Source organism: Solanum lycopersicum, chromosome 2 (assembly GCF_036512215.1).
Source record: "Solanum lycopersicum chromosome 2, SLM_r2.1".
Taxonomy (NCBI): Eukaryota; Viridiplantae; Streptophyta; class Magnoliopsida; order Solanales; family Solanaceae; genus Solanum; species Solanum lycopersicum.
Window position 1 is genome coordinate 33,903,512 of NC_090801.1, and position 18,783 is coordinate 33,922,294.

Here is an 18,783-nt window from a genome sequence, read left to right on the forward strand (position 1 = left end):
TAGCACCGAGTGAGTATGGTAAGGTTAGTAGTTCTAGTTAAGTGTGAGACTAGAATACAAAGAAGCCCTTCATATTCCTTAACCATGTGTCTATATGGGATGTGTCTAAGTTTCTACCATTAGCAAGTAGAACAACCTCATCAGAGTAGGATAGAACTCCGGATTCCATGTCATGATATCATAATCTATGTCGCTTATTGCCTATTCTCATCATATAGAATACCTATTATCATTTGAAGAGTTTATGGAGTTTAGGTGGTGGTATGGGACGCTATCTAGACATTGCATAATAGACTTTGAAGGTGTTAAGTGGAGTTCCTATGTTTTGTCCAAGACCATTATTTGAATGTCCTTTATGTGATGTATGAGTCCTAATGAACTAATGAACTAATGACTTATGTTAAGGAGTATGAAAATAAATGAGTACCTAACCTAAAGTGACTTAATGATTCCTTAGCTAAGGTGTGGAGAGGACATAAGGGATGATCTCTTCATGTCTTATCTTTGGAAGTCTTGAGGATGAATGTAGTTCGGGAAGTTGGTTTTTTTTGTGGCATGATCTAAGCCATTGGTAGTCTTAAGGATTATTTAGGTTATCTTGAAAATATCACTACGGACGTTATCTTCTTTATTTATTTAAGTAGGTCTATTGATATCTTTTGGGAAGAGAATTTCATATCATAGATGTGTTATTGATTTATGTGAGCATGATTCTATCTTAGGGAGTCTATTGGATCTCTTAAGTGTGTGCGTAAGGTATTGTATGGGCGGTCGCTTCACAACTCACTCAAGTGAGACTTATACTTCACCTTTGGTAGAAGAATCTTACCTTGATGTTTATGATTGATTTTTAAGTATGTATGTTACTCATTATAGGTAATCATAAGGGTCGTTTACGCACATCTAGAGAGGGTGTATGGGCGGCCTGTTTTTATGTGACTTAAGTGAATATTAGGATGGCAATAAGTGAGAAAAATTACATGCTAGAAGTACCTTATGTGTTTCTTAATTGATTTATTATGATTATTATGATTAAAATATGATTTTTAAATGAAAAGATGCATATTTCAAATAAAGTCTGTTTTCATGATTTTTATGCATAAGCCATACTTAGTACATGTGGTTGTACTAACTCCATGCTTTTATCTATCTATAGTCCTTGATAGGTGAGATTTTATAAGTGAAGACTTGGACTAGAAAATCGTTCAAGAGAAGTTGAAGTATGTCCTTACTTGACTCGAGGGCATATATATCATGTATGTTTCTTATTAAAGTATTTTAATAAATTAAGTATTTTTGTATTCGTATTTTGAAGTATGGGTCGTGTCTCAAGTATTCTTGTGTATTAAGATGATGACATTGAGACTTAGTATTTCCTATTACTTTTATATGAAAGTGATTTTGAAGACTATATTATGTTTGTGAAAAGTGTAAATTACGCACTACTTTTCACTATGTATATGCCATGAATGATATTGAATAGGCTTGTCTAAGAACTCCAAGAGTTCGACGACGCCGTGCCACAATCCGAGATTGTGCCCTAACTTCTAGGGTAAGGTGTAGGTTTGTGACAAAGTTGTATTGAATTGAAAGAATTTAAGGAAGCTTTATAGGAATGTACTTTCCCCGTGAGAGTAGGGAGGTTAAGGTAGAGGAGATTATCAATCTCAAGCAAGGCAATATGAGTGTTGAGGAATACTCTTTGAAGTTCTCAACGTTTTCTAAATATGTTCCACCCCTTGTATCTTATCTGAGGGATGAGATGAGTAGATTTATGATAGGGGTCGCCAATCTAGTGAGGGAAGAATGTCATACGGCTGTGCTACATGATGATATGACCTTAGCTAGACTCATGGTGTATGATCAATCTATTGAGGAGTCTAAACATGGAAGGATTGCTAAGAACTTGAAAAGAAGTGGTTTAAGTGATCAAGGTCAACCTAGGTCCAAGAAGAGGGCTCAATCTCAAGAAGACCCTAGGAGTGGTAAGGTGAAATTTGAGAAAGAGGTGGTTCTAAAAATGGAAAACCTACATGTGCTTATTGTGGAAAAAGTCATTATACGGAATGTATATTGGGTACTAGGAGTTGTTTTGGATGTGGTAAATATGGACACAAGGTGAGTGTAACATTCCGGACAAAATAAAATGTTTAATGAAGAGGCTAGTAAGTCTGTAAGAATGTATATTGGGCAAATTAGAAAATATTGGATTGAAGGATGTTAGCCAATTTTTTCTAAGTAATAATAAGCTTGTTTAGGAAATTTACCTTAAATGAAGACCCTAATCTAAAAAAAAATATATTTCATCCAACTTACAAAAAGGTGTGCGACATCCAAGTGTCAAGCCTAGATACCATGGCACATGATCAATTAAAACGATCATGTAGATTAAGCAGTGCCCAAGAACATAGTCAGGATCTTTGTGCCAATAAGTAAATATTTCCAAATGAACCATAAATAATATTTAGTTAGGAAAGTACAACCAAATCATGTGCAAATATCTGTGCAATACATGTGAAGAAGCGTCCAAAGGAGGGGACCACCCTAACCGAATTCAGTTAGGGTAGTTAGGGGGGAAAATATGCATAAGGGACCACTTCATGTGGGGCCTAACTTCCTTACCAATTCTAGACTCTAACCTACTGAACTAAATATCTATAAAACCTAGGACCAAACTAAATAAACTAATTAGTGAACCCGACAACCTAAGACTAAACCGGGTTGACTCTAACCTAGTACTAGTTGAAGAAACAACCTAGTACCTAACCTATGATGGTCCAACCAGTTAGTTAAGGTCCTAAAAACCTAGGGATACTTTATTTATTACCCTATGTTACTTAATTAATTAATTTATCAACTTAATTAATTAATTTAAAGGGGGAAAAACCGAATTAAAAAAGAAATTTCCAGATTTCGATTAAAACAATAAAAAAAACCTAGTACCTAACCTAGGATGGTTCAAAGGATCTGTTATGATCTTAACGACTTCAAGTACTTTTATAATTACCGTAGGTCACATAATTAATTAAATTATCAATTTAATTAAGTATTTTAAATGGTTTAAATGAAATCCTTCCTTTAACCTAGTATAATTCAAGAAACATCCTACTATTTGACTTAGGATTGTCCTAAAGGGTTGATTATAGTTAAGATCACTTAGGGGCACTTTAGTACTTACCCTATGTCCCTAAATGAAATATATTAAGGATTTAATTAATTAATATAAAGTCAAATTGTTGACCAAAGCCATAGTAGACACCAATTTCTAGATCCGATTAGGTGTTATGTTCTCCTATGTTTAGTCAACTTAGGAGGGGAATTTTTGTAATTGGTTAATTAGTTTAATAAATTAAATCATTAAACCTAAGTTTTATAATTAAATAACAGTTCCTAAACCAAAAAATCACGATAAAAACATTGAGACTCACGATGCTAAGGTAGTAGGCGACACAGCACAAGAAAACGTAGAACGCTGAATATTTGTTAGGCGAATTCAAGGTTAAGTGCACAGTGATCTTTGCATATGAAATTATACATAAGGTATGGGTTTCTCTCCTTGACTTCTTTCTCCTAGAGAACTTTCTTTCGAACGATTCAAAGACCTTTAAAACTAGGGTTGTTCCCATATTCTCGTCGAACTCCCTTGTCCCTAGTATCCTTTTCGATTCACTGTTGAATAGGTTAGAGATCATGTTGTTGGTATGTGGTTATGGATGATCTTATGTGTAATGTTATTGAATTATTAATGTCGATTAACCTATGAAGTTGTGAACATATAAATTTAAGTGCTTAAAATGTGAATCATGAATCGAACATGTGTTAGTTACACCCCTAATTGTTTAAGTGTTGATGTGTTTGTCTGAATGTTGTCTTGCTGCTATTTTGACGTTATGAAGATGCTAAATTGATGAAATGTTAATGTCATGCTGTCCAATATGACTTAAAATGTTGCCCTAAAGTCATGAACTAGGATTGGTTAGGAGAATGATACTATGCTATGATGTGTCCGAAAATGTTATGTATGAAGATGATTACGGTCTGTTGTTTATACCTACTGTTAATGTGACTTTTTGATGATGTTGTGTCGTTAAATGATCATATTATGTTTTCCAACATGCTTAAAAACGTTATGCCTAAAGTTATATGTTATAAGGTTGGCTAAAAAGATCTCCATGAAATCATAAGTTGAATGAATGTTTGGTTTATGACAATAAAATGGCTAACAATGTCTTGCCCAAAAGTTGAAATAAATTGGCTTACATTATTTCTTTTAGATAATGATGGAAACAATTGGCTAATGAGAATCTCATAAACAATAATTGAATGAAATTTTGGCTTGTGCCAATAAATTGGCTATGAAGTCATTTCCAAATTTTCTACGCCAATACTAAATTTACACCAATCTTATGTGACCAAAATAATATAATGTCAAATTAAGCATGAACAACATAACAAAATGAATTCATAACTAAGGGTATGCCAATCAATGGGACAAGTCCCAACATACCCTATACTATCTTATATGACTAAAATGGGACAAGTCCCAACATACCCTATACTATCTTATATGACTAAAATGTTGGAATGCCAAATGAATAAGCACGTCTAAAGTAGTTCAATGAATCCATAACCAAGGGCATGTTATTCATTGGGACAACTCTGAACATGCTCTACAAGAATGACTATGAACATATGTAACTCATTGAAGGAAGTGCTCAACGTCAATAAATGATTAAATGAAGCTACTACACTAAAGTAAAGAAGTAATGTGAGTTTAACATAATTAAAGGTGTCTAAATTAAGTAAGTGAGCAGAATGGGGTTCTAAAGGAAGTGAGACAAGTCTTACCTACACCTAAGCTACTATGTTAAAATAATACTCACGAATGAAGGTGTTAAAATGTGTGAGACTAGTCTCATGAACACCTATGGATGATATGTAAAGACAATTCACATTTCATCAATGTAAAGTAAGAATGTTATGTAAGGACAATTCACATTTCATCAATGTAAAGTAAGAATGTTATGTAAGGACAATACACATTTCATCAATGTAAAGTAAGGATGACAAGTCATCAAAAGAGTAAGTAAATATCAATCTAGAAGTAAGCTTCCATAATGCTTGAGTCAACTCTAAAAGATAAAGAAGATAATGAAAGTGAGCACAACACCGATAGACTAGTTATGAGCATGTGCTTGCACGTGTAAGTATCATGAGATGAGGGTACCACCGAGGTGGATAAGTAGTCTCATTAAGTTCTTAGTCTTCGAACTATGTCTAGCCAACATAGGAGCTAGCCAGTTGTTTCCACCTAAGCTAGCTAGGTATGTACAGTTCACTTAGGCCGGTGATTCCACCTCTTTTTGGTATGGTGAAAACACTGGATTTTATCGTTATCTAACATGATCTATATCGTTTAATGCTCATAATATGTTCTTGATTCACTTAGCTATGAGTGTCTCCTTTTGGTGTGGAGGGAACACTTGAGATGGATTGCCTTAGCCGGGATTTACCCCTTTTTGGTGTGAGGTAGACACTAGATTTCATGACCATCTCACATGATCGACCTTCTTTTGAAAGGGTGAATCACCTCTTTTTAGTGTGGGGAAGACACTGGATTTCATGTTAAGATTGCATGATCTTATTCATAATGATGTCTCTATGAAAGTAAGAAAGGATGATGATTATGGAACGTATGTTCAAAGTGAGCCATGAATAACAGCTTAAGAATGTCAATTGTCAATATCACACTCATGAAGTTTCATCAAATGATGGGCAAAGCCAAACTAGATTGACTTATAATGATCTCTTATATCATGCCAATAAAGGGGAGTAGAAACATAATAGTAACTCAAAATTTCATAGATTCCCCAATATGAAAATGATGAATTAAGTGTCATAGCCAATAGAGACTTGCTTATAATAATTTAATGAATTCATAATGTAATGAATGACTCACTGTAAGATAGTGAAATCATTTCTTAGTCCTTCGATTGTGGGTATGGGACTACAATGAATCATTGCACTTGTAAGTAAAACATAGGACCAAAGGAATTATGAACTACACAACAAGAAGAATAAAAAGATTGAAAATAAAACTAAGATTGAAAATAAAACTAAGTATAAAGAGGTGAGCTTTAGGGTTCGGAAGAGTAAATTTTCAAATCTTTGCTCGAGTGGTTATACAATTATGTTGATGATACTAATGTATTGTAGTCATATATAAAAAGTTAGTTGTTTGCTTTGAATTCAATAACATACATCATATTCATACAACAATTCCCAAAAAACGAATTAGGAAAGTCTAGTGATGTCACTTTCCAGAAATGGCATGTTGTTTAGAAAGATCTTTCCTTGATCATGCATAGACTTATGTGTATGTGTGCATACACCCATACTTAGTATAAGTGGTGTAATAACCCGCTTCTATTTACTATTTTTATAGGTGTAGGAAAGAGGACAGGTTGAATACTCTTGCAGTGGTTTGGACATCAGCTTTCTCCAAACCATTTGGTAGGTGCTTTTAATTTCGAGGATGCTATAGTTTTAGTCTAGACTTAGTTTTAGACATAGCTAGTGGATGTTTTCCCTAGGGTTTCTTTGGTACTTTCATTTCAAAGCTTTGTAATAAGGTCGTGTCCGGCAAACTATTTATGATATATTCATCTTCCATTTCGAATTGACTCTTATGATAGATAGTTGTTTCTTTACATTGAGCTTAGTATATGATTTAAATATGTAATAACTATATGAAGTCTATGTATACTTCATAACTTTTACAAAGTTTCAAATTTTCTTCTAATATTAACAATATGAATGTGATAAATGCAAGAAGAGGCTTGTCAGCGACCTCTAAGAGGTCAACAACGCCGGTCGCGATTCAGATTCCAGAATCTGGGTGTGACAGTGAGAGATTGTCCTACCATTGCGGCTGGAGGTAGAGAGGGTAAGCAAGTTTCTCCTAATGTTCCAAAATATGATGCTCCTAATAAGAGGCATTTCTATGCACTCCAGACAAGAGGATCAAAGGCGGATGAGGATGATAATGGTAAGTACTTGTATCTCTTTAGTTGTATGAGTTCCTTCTAATTGGGGGATTATGGTTAGTAGATGGGATAGAAAGTCATAGAAGCATGTTTCTTGTCCATTGTGTTTAGGGGTCGTGTTGAAATTGAATTTCATTGATTCCTTGCATTGTTCATTCCATAAAGTTATGATTATGTTGTAAGATGTGTTTAGGTGAGAATATTAGTATTTTCCATCATGAATTGCTTAAAAGTTGCATTTTTGAATTTTTTTTGTATAATTCATTGTAAAGGCTGCGTGCTCACTATGAAAATTCTGAGAAATTGTCTAATTCATTATTTGCTTGAAAATTATAGTAAGATAGTTAGAAGTGATATATATGAGCATGATATTGAATATAAGATGAGTTTTTCCTACTTCTAATGAAGTATGTGATTTTTATAGCATGATGAATTTTAGAATTTATTCTACTTTCTTTTTGTGTTGTGATGCCCTTGATTATGTGAAATTGACGTTTAGCTATATGATTGTTTTGTATAATGTGTTTTATGGTAGGGTTATGAGCTGTAAGTTGAGTCTTTATTCTTGGAAGTGTTCGGAGAGTGGAAAGTGTCATTCGAGGACGAATTTTGTCCAAGTAGAGGAGATTGTAATACCTCGAAAATGACTTAGGTGAATATAGAGCCTAAAATTGGTGTTAAGATGGTATAAGGTCCTATAATTTCTCTATAATATGGTATTGAGTCAGTTTCTAAAACTTTTAGGTGATTTGGAAGTGAAACATCAAGGGATGACTAAGGCGTTCAATGACTAAGTCAGATATGTGCCTTATGTGTTGTTATGTGCCTATATGTGTATTTCATGATTTAATGAGGTCCTTATATGAGTTTTTATAGTGCTCATAGCCAATGTGTCAAGTTTCTTGATGTTTGGAGGTCAAACGTCCAGGAACGTTCATGACGTTCGAAAGATTTGCCTTGAAACGACCTTGTGTGTCTTGTATATTTCATTGACTTTTACCTGTTTGTTTTAGATGAAATTCATGTGAGGGGTCCTAAAATCATATACAAACATATTTGGATTGGAAACATCCAGGTGAAAGTCCCTATGGACCAATCAAAGGTCTTTGAGGAAGGACCCTTTCCTTGAGCCAAGACTGTCCAAGACAGCCCCAAACGACGGACGTAGTAGACTGCTCGTGGACCAGTCGACGCCCCGTATTTGGGTTTCATGGGTTGAGTCTTAGGCATAGGACGATATCATTGAAATACCATCTCCTTCCCAAACCATGTACGAACAAGACGTTCCGTTGGTTGGGAAACAAGTCGTTGATGGCCACTCATTGGTTGAGGCTGTTTTTTGCGCAGCTTACTGTAATGTCTAGGTGTGAATTTTAAATTCACCCCACGTACAAATAAGAAAAAGGGCGGTTACTTAGGGGTATTTTCGGTATTTTAAACATGTTTATAATCCTTTAACACTTAGAAAATTTCATTCTTCAAAATCAAAACTTAAATTCCCTTAGAAATTCTCTAGAACTCCATTGGATCCAAAACCCAAGGAAGGGCTTAGATTGGAGATTTTAGTGGTGATACTTCATTAAATTGTTCGATTAACATCAGTGAGTTGTGGTGTTTTATCCTTGAAACTCTATTCCTCAAGGAGCCCAAATTCAAAGATGCTTTCTAAAGTTTTCAAAGATGAATTTTCCAATTTCGTGATTTTTCGATGGGTTCTTGCATTAATGGTTTTAAAGTATTGGATATTGATTGAATCATTGTTAATTGTATGATATTAACTATATTAAGCTATGGACCCATGTAATTGATGAACCCTAGTATTTGACTACTTTATGGGTTAAGTGATAGTGTATTAATGCTTATGAATTCTATTGTAGTTTTCTATGGGCTATTGATTGATGTAAGAATCATATTCAATTGATGTACAGGTTGTCTTAGATTGATAAATATATATTAAATTGACCTATATTAATTGAGTATCATAGTTTTTATATTGAATTGATGTTCATGTCCATGGGTAAGGGCCTTATGGTATTGACTTGGATTATTTAGCATTGGATTAAAGTGTTGAGAATGGATTGGTGGTACGCTACCCTAATTCTCTTTATTTTTATTAGACTTCAATTATGTTGTGATTGGTATGGTCCACTTATGGTTGTGGTGTTATGTGCTTTAATTGCAATTAACGTGGCCTTATCGGCGCTACATTATGTATTATGATGATCATGGCCTTGTAGGCACTACTTGAAGTATTATGATGATTTATGTAGTTGATTTATATGAAGTATGATCATATTCATTTACTTAAGATTAAGGTGAAACTATGTGTTCTTCTATTGTTTTTGTTACATGATCATGTTAGACTATGACTATGTGTTTATATGTGCGGTCTTAGAGTTAATGCATAATTGTTCCTACTTGACTATATGAGTATATAATGTCTACGTTAATGATGTTATAGTAGTGTATGATATGGCCTAAAGATGATGTTGGTTGTGCTTTTGTGCTTCTAGAATGACATGCTAAAGGTTATATGTAAAGTATGGTGTGTCTTGTATGGTAGACTTGTGTCTCTTACTTGATACATGTATGAATATGAATATGTGATTTCTTGACTTAGTATTCTAAAGTCTCTTAGTATTGAATGTATGAATGAAATGTGACCTTGAATGTGTTAAAAGGGTATTTATCTGAAACCTTGAACCTAGTGGTAAGGTTATGCAACATAGAAGTCGAAAGTTATAATGATATCCTTATTGTAATCAAATGATGGACTTGAGTTTGATTGGATGGAACGACATCATATAATCCTTAGGAAATTCATGATGAGCTATCTTGTCTCAATTGTAAGGTATCCCTAGAGGACCTCTTTGGTAAGGTAAATGTGATTGGGTTATGAACTTGATATGTAACCCCTTTGTGAACCTTTAATGTGAAATACTTTATGAGAACAAAGGCTAGCACCGAGTGAGTATCGTAAGGTAAGCAACTCTAAATAAAGGATGACACTAGAGTACAAAGTAATACCTTCATATTTCTTAACCATGAGCCTACATAGATGTGTCCTAGTTCTATCATTGGCAAGTAGAACACCCTCATCAGAGTAGGAGGAAATCCGAATTCCGTGATTTTCTACAATGGTCAATGTCGGTTTTTGCCTATTGTCATCATATGGTATACCTAGTAGCATTACATAAGTGCTACGAAGTTTAGGTGGTGGTATGGGACACTATCTAGACATTGCGTTATAGGCTTTAGAGGTGTTAGTTAGAGTCCCTAGGTCTTTTCGAAGACCATTAATTGAATTTCCTTATGTGATGAATGTCTCTTAAATAAATTAAGATATGTAATAACTTATGTTAAAAAAAGCATGTTAAATGAATAAGTATTACCTAGAGTAGTTAAGGGTTGTCTAGTTAAGGTGTGAATGGGGCATATGAATGGTCACTTCGTATCTTACCTAGATAAGTCTTAAGAATGATTCTAGTAAGGAAGGTTTGTTGATTATGTAGACATGCTCTAAGCCTTACGTAGTATTAAGGATTATTTAGTTAATTTTGAAGGGGTCAATCATGGACGATATCTTCTTGATTTACTTAAGTAAGTCTTTTGATAGCCTTTGGAAGGAGAATGTCATATCATCTATATGTTGTTGTATTAAGTGGGAATTATTCTATCTTAGGTAGTCTATAGGATCTCTTAAGTGTGTGTGTTTAAGGGATTGTGTGGTTGTTGCTTCACAACTCACTCAAGTGAGAATCACCTTTGGTAGGAGAATCTCATGTTCTTTTGTTGGTATATTATGGGTGTGTATAACTCATTATAAGTGGTCTTAAGGAAATTTAGGTGTGCCTTAACAGGTTTTATGGGTGGTCTATCTTTTTCTTACCTAAGTGAGTCTTAGAATAACTTTTAGTTAGAGGACTACTTGCTAGAATGTGTTTAAAGTGAAGCGAAGAAAACTTCATTGTAAAAGTGATGTAGTTTACTGTAATGTTGATCCTAAAAATATTATAAATAGTCTATGTGATTTCTTATGTGTTTCTAAGTTGTTTAATGTTATTCTTATAATTATATTATGATATTTTAAAAAATGCATATTTCAAATAAATGTCTGTTTCATCATTTTTATGCCTTATTCCATACTTAGTACATGTGTTTGTACTAATTCAATGCTTTTATCTATGTATAAAGTGATTCATAGGTGAAGGTGTTTTTGGAGAGATAAGCTTGGATTAGAGAATCATTCAAGCAAGTTGAAATATGTCCTCATTTGACTCGAGGGCATATATTTCTTTTATATCTCTTCTTGAAGTATTGTAATAGACTATGTATTTTTATATTTGCATTGTATAGGTCGTGTCCCAAAATATTCATATGTCTGAGATTTGACGAAATGAGACTTATTATTTCTTATAAGTTTTCTATGAAATATATTTTAAAGACTTATAGAATGTTTTATGAAAAGTTTTAACTATATGTTTATATGCGATGAACAATACAAAAGAGTTTGTACAAGACCTCCGAGAGGTCAAGTACGCTGGTTGGACTCTGAGAGTGACATATCTTCTAGGGTGTGATCTCGGGATGTGTTAATGAATTGAACATATATTCCCAGACGTGATTTCCCTGGCATTTTATGACCATGAGGATGACTAGTTTGGATTGTAGTTTTAGAGGCTCCTCAATACATACATGACTAGGGGTGATTACCCTTTTTATGATGTCAAGATACGATAAACATTAATGAAGAACCTAAAAGTGTCTAGCTTAGCATGGGTAGGGTTATGGGGTCTTGTTCATGCATGACAAGCATGTCTTAAAGTGACTCGTGAATTGTTTCTCTTGATGTATGCTTAGATGGGATTGAGCTACAGTTGCATTCCATGTTATGTCATGATTGACTAAAAGTTAGAGATTCCCTTTGTTATAAAGTACGCTAATAAGGAGACCAAAGGAGGGTAAGTATGACTATGATTACTTCAAAGTTATTGTTAGTGTGACTGATATTATGGGATTCCTTTCATGCAATGCACACATGTGCTTCGAGGTGAATTATAATCCAAGTTTCCTTATGGTAGAAAGTCCTAAGACTGGAATATGCATATAGACTATGATTAAAGTGACTAAAAAGGGTACTTAGCTTGGATGGTATTATGGGATGTTATTCATGTATTGCAGAAGTATGCTTTGAGATTACTTGAGAGCAGTATTAGTATGATGTGAATGCCTAGGAGTTGAATATTGCTTATATAATTCATGTTGGAGAATGTGCTTATTATGATATTTTTTCTTATGTTTATACCTTATGGTTCATGAAGTATTTCATATGATTGTGAACTATGTATTATATTGACTAACCCTTATCTTATGCTCTTATGGTGTTACGTTAGCTAACATATTTAGTACATTTTGTACTAACCTATACTTTCTTACATTCTAATCAAATGTAGGTCTTCAAAGATTGAGTTCTATTCATGGAGGATAGGTTTCTAAGGAGCAATGGAGGTGATGATTTGTGAGTATTCATAGCTTCAAGGACAAACATACCATTTCCTTTATGTATTTTATTGTCATATCATGAGACTATTGTAAGGGTTTTGTCTTGAAGTTTTTAGTTCAAGTTGAGTTTATATGGTTTGAGAGAATGTTTAGGAAAGACTTTCGCTTGTTTTTGTAAAGACTTCGATTGTATGGATAATGTTTTTAAATTTTCCGTACTTTTCTATAATCTTATGTTATGATATGCTAAGGTATTGTATGAGACATCTTCAGGTTCAAGTACGCCATGTTACATCTAGGGTATACCTTGAGCCGTAACAATCAAGCACTAATGTCAATCACACACGCTCGAAGCATGTCCTCCAATACCTGAATTGTCTACTTATATTGACCATTTGTCTCATGGTAAAAAGGTATACTCATATCTAATTCAGTAAAAAAACCATGTTTCATGGGCTTTCATAAATTGGAAGTGATATGAACCTCAATCATTGACAATGAAAATTGGGACTCTATGTAGTTATACAATTTGACAATTATAAAGCTAGGCTAACTTCTGTGTCGTATACTTCACTTGATCACGGATGAAATGGGTGGACTTTGTCAGCCCATCAACAAACACACAAATGGAGTCATAACCAACCATGGTGGTAGGTAATTGCTTTTTCTATGATCGTGATCAACAGCACTAGCCTACAGTTTGAGTGTCTACAAGTTGAAGCTAGTATAATAACCCAATCAAAGGTTTGGCTCATGTCCCAAGGGAGTGGTAGAGAAAATAGTATCTACAATAGAATTTTCATTCTAGTCATTCATATATTGAGAAATTTTTGAATAAAAACAAGTAAATTTAATTTATGATAGCAAAGTGTAAAATATTGAAAAGGGGGTTATGTCAAAAATAATAAAAACAATTAAAATTAAGGGAAAATGAAGTATGGGGGGAATTTCTTGGGGTGTGACCGCAATATATGTATACATAAATCAAGGGGTACATGTTTTTGATAGGAAAATTTGCAAAATAACGGTAACTAGGATAAGCTTTAGGTGAAAGTAAATTACCTCTCAGGCAACTTACCACAAATCAAATGGATTCCTCTCGAACACCCACTCGTCTAATAAAGATCAGCCTACACCTTATCGACACCCGCTCTTTCGATGAAGAGTGCTTGGATATGGGACTAGGTCTCACCCTCTCGGGTTGAGCCCTATGTCGCCCCACTCCTTAGAACATCAATTTAGCGGTCTTAGTTTCGCGAACTCGCTCTCGAGTAAGCCAAAAACACGTGGGTGGTTCTTATATGCAACTACTAACCCATTAAATTAAACCAAAACCATTAGATGAAAACCATTAAAATGAATCTAATCCTATCAGAAAGAAAGACCCAACCCTAATATCAACACATAATTGCTACATCATACCCCAAGAATGGGGATTTTTAGCCACACATTAAGCAAAAATCAACTACACCAAAAATTATAAATAAATCAAATGGTTATAAGAAATTAAACCTCAATATGAGAAAATGAAGAATAATGGAAAAGACCCACTTTCAATTTGAGGAAGAAGAACTTCTTTCTTCAAGTCTTCCACAAAACCCTCTCCAAACTCGAGAGAAAATACAAAAAACTAAAGTTCTCAAAGTGAAAATTGATAATAAAGTTCAAACTCTCTAAAAATAATAACTAAGTCTATTATTTATAGTTTTTAGATTAACTGTTGGCGAATCCATTCACCAACATTATTCGTGAATCGCCGAGTGATTCGGCGATTCACCCTTCTACTTTTTCACCGCCAATTCTGCTTTATCATCATCGTCTATGTGTAGTTTGACATTAGGAAGAATACTTATGCTTCGCGTAAATATTCGGTGAAGCGCCGACTGCATTGCCTTTTGGATCCACTTCCTTCAAGGCTTCGCTTGATCGAACAAAGGGCGAAGTGTCTCTATTTGGTGGATCTCTGAGCGTGCTTGGCAATTCTAGGGCTTAAATTTCAACACTTTTTCATACTCTTTGTTCCCGTTTTTCTCCCAAGTGTCCATGCTTACACTAAAATTCCAAATATCTGAAATTTATGAGTTTTCATTAGATATTGAGATAAAAATATCAATTGAGGACACTATTTACATTTTTTAAAAAGCTCAAAATGAGTCCTATTTGAGGAATCATCATGGGCAAACCCATTAGAAAATCCATAGTTATTTGTTCCCACTTCAAAGTTGGAATAAGCATCCTCCATGATATACTTGTGGTCCAATGGTTCTCACTTTTGACATGTTGGAAAGTCATGCAACTAGACACAATATGTTAAATATCCATCTTCATGCAACACCACTAGTATTGTTGACTCATATTACGATTCATATTTTCCAAATTCGGATAAATAGAATATTGAGAGCAATGGTCGTTCTCATGAATCATCCTAATCAACTCACTTGCCTTGGGCACACAAATCATTCATCTGCTTTTCAAGACACTATCAAAATCAAGAGAAATCACCTTGGCTTTCCTCTCAATACTCTTCTGGACTAACACACAACTTCTCATCATCAAACTAGTGCTCACATATCTGCTTAACTAAGAAGATCGAGCCTCTATAAAATCAATCAAACCATCACTCTCCTTAGATATCTTTAATCAGACAAAACTATTGGCTAATATTTGGACATATCAAGCCATTGGTCTCTACTCTACATTCATAGCGGAAAGACTTCCCATAGTAGAATTAATTTTACTCAAATCATTGACCACCACATTGGCCTTCCCCGAAAGAAAAAAATATGATGTTATCATAGTCCTTTAGTAAATCAAGTCGTCTCGCTACATCAAGTTAAAATCACTCTGACTAAATATGTAGTGAAGACTCCAATGTTTAATGAAGACAGAATAAAGTACCCCATATAGATATTTTTACCATAGCGTAAGCACAAACACTTCATCTATCAACTTTAAATCATGTGTAGGGTAGTCCTTCAAATGGGTCTTTAATTGTCTACAACCACAGACCATCATGTTTCCCTTCTATATCATGACACCACCAAACTTGACTTTAAAAACATTATAATAAATGGGAAATCCACATTGTCCTCAGTTAAAGTTGATACAGTAGATGAATTAAACAAAGTCATAAGCTTTTGAAAGCTCTCTGCATACTCATCATACCACTGCAAGCTCACACTCTATCAAGTTAATCTATTCAAGGGATATCCAATAGGTGAGAAACTCTCAACAAATCTCTTGAAATAAAATTTTATCCCCACAAAACTCAAAATCTCAGTAAATGAAGTAGGACCGGTCCAACCTCTAACTACCTTAGTCTTGGATGGATCACGTGAATACCCTCCATGGACACTATGTATCTTACTAATGCAACACAATCAAGCAAAACTCACATTTCGAGAACTTGGCATACAATTTCTCATCCCTCAATCTCTATTGCACAATCCTCAAATGTATATCATGGTCCCTCTCGGTTTTAGAGTACGCGAAGATGTCATGACTGAACACTATCACAAACGACTCTACATAAGGTCAAAACATGACATTCATTAACTCTATAAACACTATGGGTCATTAGACAAACCGAAAGACATCACATTAAACTCAAAGTGTCCTAAATGAATCCTGAAAGTTGTCTTACGGATATCAGATTCCCTAATCAAATAAGTTTTCAATACAAGGAATAGAATACTTATTCTTCATAGTAACTTTGTTCAACTGTCGGTAACGAATACACGTTCTCATAATTCAATCTTTTTTCTTTACAAACAAAAAAAGAGACCCCATGGAAACATACTAGGGCGAACAAAAAATTTAATCAGAAAGTCTTGTAATTGGTCCTTCAATTCCTTCAACTTTATTAGAGCCATGTGATAAGGAGGAATAGATATGGTTTTTGTTACCGACTCTGAGTTAATAATCAATGTTTGTATCTAGAAGAAAACCTAGAAGATCATAGGACAACATCTAATAACTATTGAAACCACAAGCACAGAATCTATGGGACGTGTCTCAACACTAGTATCTTCAATAATGTCTAAATAGGAAAATTACCCTCTATCAAGATCGATTAAAAGAGATAACTTTGCTAGGGTAAAAACCACTAACACCCGTCCACCCAACTCTCATGACACCTAGCATCACTAAGGTCACACTTTACCATAATAACCACGAATAGCAAGATGGAGGAGAGAAATTTCGTACCTAAAATGATATCAAACTCTACCATCCCAGAATAATCAACTATACCAATATATCATACCCTGCCAAAGAAACAAGAAAAGATTGATAAACTGAATCAACTACTAAGGCTCACCCATTGGTATATAAATAGGAATAAATACGGGTATTCTATAAGACATCATAATAAATCAAACATTTTAATGTGTAGGAACATACACGAAAGTAAAATATACATCAAACAATAGAGTTGCACAATGGCAAACTATGACGATACCTATGATAACAACATCAAAAATCTCAGCCTCTCGTTTGTTTTTGGCTAAAATTTTTCATAAACACGTTAAGACCTTATTAGTGGAGTAAGTTGGTCCTAAGGGGAAAACAGACACATTTTCAAGTTCAAATTAGCATCAAAGTAGGAAAATCCAGATTTTATCAATTTTTATGTGCTATAGTCCATGATTTTTGGTTATTCTAGCTTCTTTTTTGCCAAAATATTTGATGAACAAATATTAAGAACATATTGATGGATTCATTTGGTCTAGAGGGAAAAACATTCACATTTTTAAGTTAAACGAGCTTCAAAGCAAGAAAAAACAAATATTGTTGATTTTCATGTGTTATAGCCCATGAATTATTTGTCATTCGGGATTCTGGCTTGTTTTTTTATTGAAATTTTTATGGACGTTCGTTAAGACCTTATCATGGAGTCAGTTGGTTTCGAGGATCAAACAGGCGCATTTTCAAGTTCAAACGAGTCCTTAAGAAGAAAATTCAGATTTTTTCGATTTGAGACTATTCATTTCTTTTACATTTAAGGACAATTGTTAATTTTGTTTGGCGGATGTGAGGTATCTTCATACCTGCCTCTTTTGGGTTGTTTTTATGACTGTTTACTATTTCATAGTCAACTATGCTTACTTCGTGTGATTATGACATTTTGGTTTTTAATGTTAATGTTGCTTGATTTTTTTTATCCAAATTCAAATTCTAACTCTTTGATTTTCCTAAATGTGGTTGTTCTCTTGCATATTTTAGTATCGATTGTGCACTTTGAGGTTGTTTACCTGATATTTTTTTCAAAGTCAACTATTTGAACTTTAAAATATCTAAAAGACTAAAATTTAAATAAAAACCAAACGACTGACCAAGTATCGAACAGTCAATCTCGAAAAGTGGTAATGACTTTGGTTTGCTATAGGAAATCTCTGAACTCCAAAAAATATCAGAAAATATAGAAAAACTAACTTTGAGGGTCATTACATAATGGAATCAATATTGATCATGTTCTTGGTGGGTTGGGGGGAGGAATAGAGAAAAAAAAAATTCCTTGCATGGAGAATAAAATAACTATTTAGTAAAATCATATTCATATGATTATAAAAGGTAAAATATAAAGAGTACATCTTTTTTCTATGATTAAAAAAGGTAAATGTATTGAAATGTAATCCTACTAGACTAGATTAACAATTGATCATTTTAGGCTTAGATGGTTACTTCAAATACTTATAACAAAATTTTCTAGGATACTAGCTCTTTCCTCTTCTTCTCTTATTTTTAATAATATAGAAAAGTCACAATTATATAATTATGAATGGGAAAATATTGAAAGCATCTCTTATTAAATGTAGAGCCGTCAATATGGGCTAGGCCCGTTGGGCTGGCCTGGCATAACCCAAGATTTAATAGGTATGGGCTAAGATTTTTGGAGTCCATTTAAGAAAATGGCTTTTTAGCTCGGCATGGCTAAGCCTGTTAATTTGAGGGGCTTGAGAAATATAGATAGGGCTGGCCCATGAGCTAATAAGAAATAATTAAAAAATATAATATAATATTAAAATTAAAAATTAAAGAGAGTCTAAACTCAAAATAATTAGATTAATATTTCTATGGGAAAATTGTATAAAATAGCAACCTATTAATTCAAATTAAATGCTATAAATATACTTTAATTTAATTGTACCCTATATAACAAACTATAGCTATTTTCGCCACTTTCCTTGGTGGAGTCTCTCTTGCCACTCTCGTTTGGTGGCAGACTCGCTCGCCT

The 18,783-nt window shown here is 33.9% G+C and overlaps 1 protein-coding gene across 1 annotated transcript; it reads left to right on the forward strand.

The window, feature by feature from the left end:
- The first annotated feature begins 1,615 nt into the window (after positions 1-1,615).
- On the forward strand, positions 1,616-2,122 carry LOC138342000 (uncharacterized). The gene has a single exon (XM_069294181.1). It carries the CDS (start codon positions 1,616-1,618, stop codon positions 2,120-2,122), a length of 507 nt encoding a protein of 168 aa, XP_069150282.1.
- Positions 2,123-18,783: the final 16,661 nt, after the last annotated feature.

What these genes read in the sequence shown, in the direction of transcription:
- LOC138342000 (XM_069294181.1), top strand. Translation starts at nt 1,616, where the DNA reads ATGTACTTTCCCCGTGAGAGTAGGGAGGTTAAGGTAGAGGAGATTATC.